Source organism: Felis catus, chromosome E1 (assembly GCF_018350175.1).
Source record: "Felis catus isolate Fca126 chromosome E1, F.catus_Fca126_mat1.0, whole genome shotgun sequence".
Taxonomy (NCBI): domain Eukaryota; kingdom Metazoa; phylum Chordata; class Mammalia; order Carnivora; family Felidae; genus Felis; species Felis catus.
Genome location: NC_058381.1, coordinates 26,810,925 through 26,818,533, shown reverse-complemented (window position 1 = coordinate 26,818,533; position 7,609 = coordinate 26,810,925). Strand labels below are relative to the sequence as shown.

The window sequence follows — 7,609 nt, the reverse complement described above, 5'->3', positions numbered from 1 at the left end:
GAGAAAGAGGGAGACACAGAATCTGAAGCAGGCTCCAGGCTCTGAGCTGTCAGTACAGCCCGATGTGGGGCTCGGACCCATGAACCCCCAGATCATGACCTGAGTCCAAGTCGGATGCTCAACTGACTCAGCCACCCAGGTGCCCCAAGAAATAAAAATTTTAAAGACAACAAATACATGAAAGAAAGTTCAACTTTCATCATCAAGATGAGAGAGAGAATCTTAAGCAGCCTCCACTCCCAGCACAGAGCGAGCCATGCGAGGCTGGATCTTTTGACCATGAAATTGTAACCTGAGTCCAAATCAAGAGTCAGAAGCTCAACTGAGTACCCAGGCACCCCGTAACTTTTGATTCACCTTTACCTTTCCTTCCCTTCTTCCATTCTCTCTCTTACTTCCTTTCTCTCTCCCCACTGTTAGGGGAGAGAGAAAACCTCAGGGAAAATGTTTGAATTCTTATACTTAAGTGTAATCTAGTAAAGAATTGAATGTTTTATAGGGAAGGGAACTAATATCTTACTTGCCACTTCTTACTATTCATTGATTTGCAGATTTACAAATATCAAGCACCTACTGTGTTCTAGGAACCTTGTTTTATGCCCTAGTGATACAGCGGTAAGCAAAACAAAGTTCTAGTTCTCACAGAGATTATACTGGTGGGCACTTCACTTAAACTGACTGGTTCACCAACTCCTCACAATAACCTTATGAGGTAATGATGACAACAATAATAGATAACTCTTAGCAATGCAGATCTATCCCAGGTACTGGGATACCTGCTTTATATGTATTAATTATCACAACAATCCTGTGAGATAGGGGGTATCTCTTCCCCACTTCACAAATGAGGAAACTGAGACACAAAGAGGTGACTAGCTCAAGGTTTGAACCCCAACAGTGTGGCTCTAACTCTCAGGCTATTAACAACGAGGCTATATTGTTTCTTATACATTTCTTTCTTAGTATCACAACTTTTAAGGGTCCAAGTTCCATCTCAGGTCGTCTGACTCCCAAGCTCGGAGGTTTGCAAAACACCTCAGTGGTCCCCTGGAAAAAATGAGGATTGAGGATGCCTGAGAATTTTTACAACACTTTCTCTTACGACGAAATCAAACTGATTTCCACGTAATTATCAGATTTGTGATACAACCCTCCTGCACTGCAAATTCCCAGCAAGGAACAAGGTAGGGCCTGGGGCCCGGGGTCATCTTACACTAGCTGGGGCACCCAGCAGATGGCGCTATCTTAGTAGCCGCCAGCTGGTTGTCCGGTCCCCAGGGCTCACCGCCTCCGCCGAAAGCTTCCCGGCCCTCTCTCACTCCCTTCTCTCTCCTCCTCCCCACGGAGCCCGAGCCCACGTGACCTCAAGGCGGCCAATGGGCGAGCAGAGAGGGCGAGCTGGTCCCTGTGGCCGCCATTAAAGCGAAGGGAAAACCCGTGAATTCGGATTAAAGGGGGAAAAACACCGCCCGCTGGGCCCACAAAATGGGGGAGACTACGGCGTCCGGGCGGTGAGGCCGCAGTAGAGCAGACGTTAGGCCGGCTTGGCCCAGGGACGACACGAAGACACAGCCAGAGAATGGTCTCAGCCCGCAGACGCCGCCACCACCTCCGCCGCTGAAGAGATTCTGGGCTTAAGGACATCGCCGCTGCCGGGCCGGGGGCCTGAGCTTCTCTCCCGGTTCTTGCCCTTCCTGCCCCTCTACGGGCGCCTCCCCGCCCGGGAGAAGTCTCCAGGGCCTGTGCTCTGCCCTCTCGGACTCGATTTTAATTATTTATTGTGTAATTTATTATTTTTCCTTGTGGAAGGGGCCCATATCTCCTCTGTCCCCCAGAGAGGAACGAGCGTCCGCGGGCTCCGCGGCGGCTGCAGTCCGGCCCGCGGGGCGAGCGCGGCGCGGCCCTCCCGCCGGCCCTGGGCCCCGGGCGGCTAGGTGCCGGCCGGGCGGCGGGGGCTGCTCGCGGCGGCGGGGGGGGTGGGTGGGGAGGGCGGGCGGCCCGGCGGCCTCCTCTTCCACCGCTCCCCCAACCACCACCCCCCCGCCCTCCCCGGTGTCTGTGTTTCTCTCTCTGGTCGGAGGCGGCGGTAATGGCGGATGGTGGGTTGTGGCGCCGGCGGCGGCTGCTGTGAGGGACGATGAGTTCCTCCTTCGTGCCGAACGGGGCCAGCCTGGAAGATTGTCACTGTAACCTCTTCTGCCTGGTAAGTGCCCGGGCCGCGGGCAGAGGCCCCGGCGAACGGGGCGGTGGGGGAGGGGGCGGCGAGGTGCGCCCTTGGGCCGTGGGGGAGGGGGTCCGGGTCTGATCCAGATGCCCGAGTCCCTAGGCTAGGCCCAGCCAGAGCCGGCGTGGCGGCCCAGCTCGGCACCAGCCCCGGGAAACGCGTTCGCTCACCCACCATCCTGGGCTCTGGTGTAGGAGTGCTGGCTTTTTTTTTTTTTTTTTTTTTTCCTTCCTTGTTTCTGACTCTTTCTCACCATAGTCCTGCCTTCAACTTGTGCTCCTTATCTGGCTGGACACTCACATTTCCCTCTGTGTTTCTTAACTATTGCTTTTCACCTTATTGAGCGTGTATCTTTCTTCACACTTTGCATATTGCCCATTCTCCCGGTGCCTTTATGCCTCACTCCGGTAGTTTGGTTTCCCCCAATAAACAGTACCCCGGAACTTAGATACTAAAAATCTCTTTTCGTTTTACGTTCTTCTAATGAGTCAAACTAGCAGATTAGTTTTTTCCTCCGATGAGTTCATATCTCTGTATAAAAACCAGTAGATACTATTTCATATGTTTTCTCTTTAAACTTTGAAAACAGTTTACCGTTTTGACAATTTCTAGCCATCTTGCTTTTATTACATTATGTTTGTGTGAGAGTGAAACGGACTAATGGACGTGTCATGATTTTGCACTAATTTTTTTTTTATTTGTCTTTTGCTTGTATTTTTAGAATGCTTTGAGCAGGCTGCTCCTCGTTTTATTGAAAAGTCTAGGGAAGTTGGATGCAAGAATGACAATTGTATAGGTTGGCCCAGTTCTGGGAACATCCAACTGTTAAGACTTTGAAAAGTACCAACTGTTGCAAATATTTAGTCCTCAGTTGGGCAGTAGCTTAGCTTCACCCATGATTTAAAGTTTCAGTGACTTTTTTTATATTTTCTGTGCTATGAGAAATATTAAGAGAGAATCTGATAGGTAAGTGAACTGAGTGGGCGGAGCACAACTAGTTGGCAAGTGTAAACTGCCAGTCATGTATCAGCAGTTTCATTTTTGGCACTTTAGGCTTTACACCTTTAAGCGCAGTAAAGAATTACTGAATTTCCTCTGTCGAATTTCGTTCACTGTGCCAAATAGGGATTTTTAGCGCCCTTCTCTCTTATAAAATGTTTTCTTGTACAATGTCCATTAATCAGCATCATCTTCAGATGTTAAGACATAACAGCAGGTTTTACATTTCTGGCTCCGTCTATTTTTGGTACTTTTAGTATCAGGTTCTTTGAAAATAGACTACTACAAATCTTGACAGTTCTTTGTGAGCACCTATTTCACTTTTCCTAAAAGGGATATGTGAAGAACTAATAAATTTTTTCAGTTATAGTTCACGTTTCTTTTCATTAGAGACATCACTTCTATAAACATGGAATGATGAGTCTTTAAAAATTAATTTTCTGTTACAAGTGTGACCAGTTGGAACAGAACTTAGGAAATGTTTACTAAGTGTGCAGTATTAAAGTACATGTTTGTATTTAACATTATTACATTTCTTTTATTTCTCTTTGGGACACAGTATTTGTTGATATTCAATGATATGTCAGTGTTGATTTTTTAACTGTTTCTGGTCCTTAAATTTTTGGTTCACTTATCAAACATTTTTTTTCAGTCAGTCTGCTTTAATAAGTATATATTGAAAAATTATAATGTCTTAAAGAAGGGACTTTAAAAGTGAGTGCTTTTGACTTTGAGTGAATGTGCAATAATCACGCTTTCTTTTCTTTAGGCTGACTTGACGGGAATTAAATGGAAAAGATATGTATGGCAAGGCCCAACTTCTGCCCCTATTCTGTTTCCGGTGACAGAGGAAGACCCCATTTTGAGCAGTTTTAGTCGCTGCCTTAAGGCAGATGTACTCGGTGTTTGGCGGCGAGATCAGAGACCTGGAAGAAGAGAATTGTGGATATTTTGGTGGGGTGAAGACCCCAATTTTGCTGACCTTATTCACCATGACTTGTCAGGTGAAAGCAACTTATCATTTCTAAGTAATGATACGCAACATTGTATACTTTTCCTAAAAATCATTTATATTACAAATTGAGATGTTTTTGTGTGTGTGTGAAACACTGTTAGGTATGAAGCCAGATAAAAATTTAGCTTATTTCACTCTGGTTATTTTATTTTACTTAAATTATCCATACTGTGGTAGGCTTTAGCCTTGAATAACTGTTCTTTTACCACCCAGCTTCCTTGTGAACTTCTTACAGACAGGGCACAGGGAAGACATGTTACATTACCTAAGAAAAATGGAATGGGGGAGCATAAAGTTCCTAACAGTAATTTGTAGGCATATGTAACTAACTATTTGAGTCAATTTTGCCATTGCTGTCTACTGTATGAATATGCAGATAGTTATAGGGGTATCTAGAAATGTTGTAACTTTCTCGTGTTTTTTCAGATACATATTTAGTTGTTGTTATATTAACGAATGAAAGCATATGTTAATTGTGTTATTTTTGGAAAGTGATTCTTTTATTTTAGATACTGTATCATCAAAGACTATCATTAAGATGAGACTAGTGCCAACTTATTTAGCTTATATAGAACATGGGGTCATAATCAAAAAAGTTACACAGAAATAATTTTATTATAAATGTATCAATAAGGTTACTTCTGTCTTATTTTTGTGACTTTTAGGACTAAATGTTACTTTAGAAAAAGAAACTCTAGCTCTCTTATAGTAATCACTGATGCTTTTGCTTACTTTGTAAGAATCAGTGTTAACTGAATCTTTGATGATAGGAATGTAAATGATTAGTTATTTGCATGTAAGGTACCAACCACTTCAGCAAGATGTTTGGTAATGATTCTTGACAGGTAAATTTAGGATTTTTAGATAACTAAAAAAAAGCATTCTTATTTGAAATTGAGTACTCTGAAGTTTCTATTAGTGTCCATTTGACCTGTAAGACCTATTTTATTTTTGGATGTAATGTAATCCAGGTGGCTGTCTCAAATAAGCCCTTAGTAAGACTAACTTTTCTGTAGGAATGTATGTGTTATATTTGTTTTGAAAGTCGCCTTTACCTTCTAATGAACAAACCCTTCAGTGCTAATCCTTATTTTGAGAGTGATTGCAGTTCTTTTATGATAAATGCTTTCCGGCTTTTCCAGCTTTCCTAATAAGATCCCTGCTGGAGAGATTAGTTCTTAGTTCTAAGTATGCAGTGTAGTTCTAAATATGTAAAGTGATGTGTTTATATATATGTACATGCACAAATATATGATATATATGAGGATATGAAATTTCTTCCTGGCATCAGCAAGATGCTGCTGCTTTTTAATTGTCATGTCAAAAGGTAAGCTTGCCAGCTTCCTTTTTCTTCCATTGACTTTGGTATGCTGGAGTTATTTTAATCTTTATTTTAAGTGGTCATAAAAACCACCTTACAAAAATTTTGGGAACTATTTTAATGATGTTTATAAACTATAGATAAAAACTAGTTGTTGATAAACTATAATGCTGACTTGGGGATTTTAGTGTTAATAAAATTGGCAGAGCATATGAACAGACCATTTCCCCCCAGATTCCATGTAATACGTTTTGTGAAATCAAAGAATTTTAACAGGTGTGAGGTATTCAGTTTTACCATAGTAGGACTAATGTTTTAGAAGTAAAGCCTATTAAAGTTAAATGAAAATACTGTGTGGATTTTTTTTCTCCCCTAAGTTTCATGTTATGCTAAATGTTTTCTCCTAAAACTGGGCTACAGTTTAAAAAACTGCTTCTGTAGTTTAATTTTGCTTTTTTGCATAACTAAAAAAAAATGGTAGTACCTGTATTTTAAAATATTGATCTTGAATGTAAATGAATATAATTTTGGCATATTAGGTTTTAATTGTTGTTAGATTTTGCTGAATGCCACTGAATGGGAATTAACTTTAAAAATTTTGTCAAAGTGAAAGCAATTGAAATAGTAAAGCAAAATATATTAGGAGTAGTATGTATAATCGTAATTACCGTTCCAAAGCCTGTTCTGTAGTGTGTATAGTCATTGGTATTTATGTAATGTTTTAGCTTTCTCCCCCACCCCCCTTGTCATTTACTTTAGAATGTTGTTACTTAAATCAGACATATCTTAAAGAATAATAAGGTCTTTTCAGATGGAGTATATTTGTCTAGCCCTTTTCTTTGCTCCAGGGACACCGTCTGCCTCCCTTTTGGGATAATTAGTCTGCCTCTGTCTGTCTAGCTAACCCCTTTTTCATTTCTTCCCATCTGTGGCACTCTATTCCCTTCTTTTAAGCTCCCCTGAGAAGAGAGCAGCTGGACAGTAGGGGTGGCATCAGCTGCAGGAGGCAATCCTGAGTTCCAAGTGGAGGTGTAGCACTGAGGAAAGGGGAACCGGAAGGACCCAGGTGGTAACTAAAAAGCTGGTTAATTTAGTTTGAGCTTGCTTTTTGCAGGCACAGGCAGTGCCCTTCTGTTTGGTTCAGCACCTATGACATCTTGTTACTGAAATGTTTGTGATTATGGTGATATTTCCCTTCTTGGTGGGGAAAGGAGAGAAAGCATTCTATTTTGCAAAGAGTAAAATTCTGTTTTTCTTATTAACTGAAATATTTAGTTATAAAAGTACAGAATTGCCTTTGCTTAACCCCTTTCTTCGTGTCATCCTTAGTGTATTTTTAAAAATAAACTCTTAATTTTAAAAGTTTTACATAAAATTGGCAAAGATAGTATAGAAAGTTCCTATATAATTCTCACCTAGTTTTTATTTTGAGTATCTTATGTATTGTTAACATTTTTCACAACTAATGAACTGATAGTGATACAGTGGTATTAACTAAAGTCTATACATTATTTGGGTTTCCTTTATTTTTACTTGAAATTCTTTTTCTACCCTCTGCCTCATCCAGGATACTGCATTTAGTTGTCCCATTTCCTTAGGCTGTTCTAGACTGATATTTTCTCAGACTTTTCTTGTTTTGATAATCTTGATAGTTCTGAAGAGTCTGATCAGGTTCTATAGTGCATTTTAAATTTTGTCTGTGTAGCCTATGTTTGGGTTCCTTTCTTTTCAAGTGTAGATGAGGTATAGAAATAGAATGTAAACTCACCTTATAGCTAATTGGTAGAAATCTGTCATGTTGCTAATTGGTAAAAATCTGTCACAGCAAACCAAATCTATTTTGATACTTCAAACTCTCAGTTATTTGTTTTGTAGCAGTAGTCAGTACTGTTTAGTAATTTGCAAAGACCTAATGATTTTTGGGTTAGGATTTGTGCTAACTAGTATTGGCCTAACTAACATTCCAGGAAGACATTTGTTCAGAATATTCTTTGATTCCCAAAGCCAAAAACTTCTACTTACTACTATTTTTTTTTAATTTTGTTTTTAA

General features: G+C 40.8%; 1 protein-coding gene across 2 annotated transcripts in view; it reads left to right on the top strand.

Moving 5' to 3' along the window:
* The first annotated feature begins 1,913 nt into the window (after positions 1-1,913).
* The window catches only part of MED13 (mediator complex subunit 13), a 111,357-nt gene continuing 105,661 nt past the window's right edge, over positions 1,914-7,609 (top strand). For both annotated transcript variants that reach the window (XM_011289087.4, XR_002149032.3), the window contains exons 1-2: positions 1,914-2,203; positions 3,993-4,227. In XM_011289087.4, coding sequence (XP_011287389.1) covers positions 2,138-2,203; positions 3,993-4,227 — 301 coding nt within the window. In that variant the 5' untranslated portion in view covers positions 1,914-2,137. The remainder of the gene's footprint in view (positions 2,204-3,992; positions 4,228-7,609) is intronic.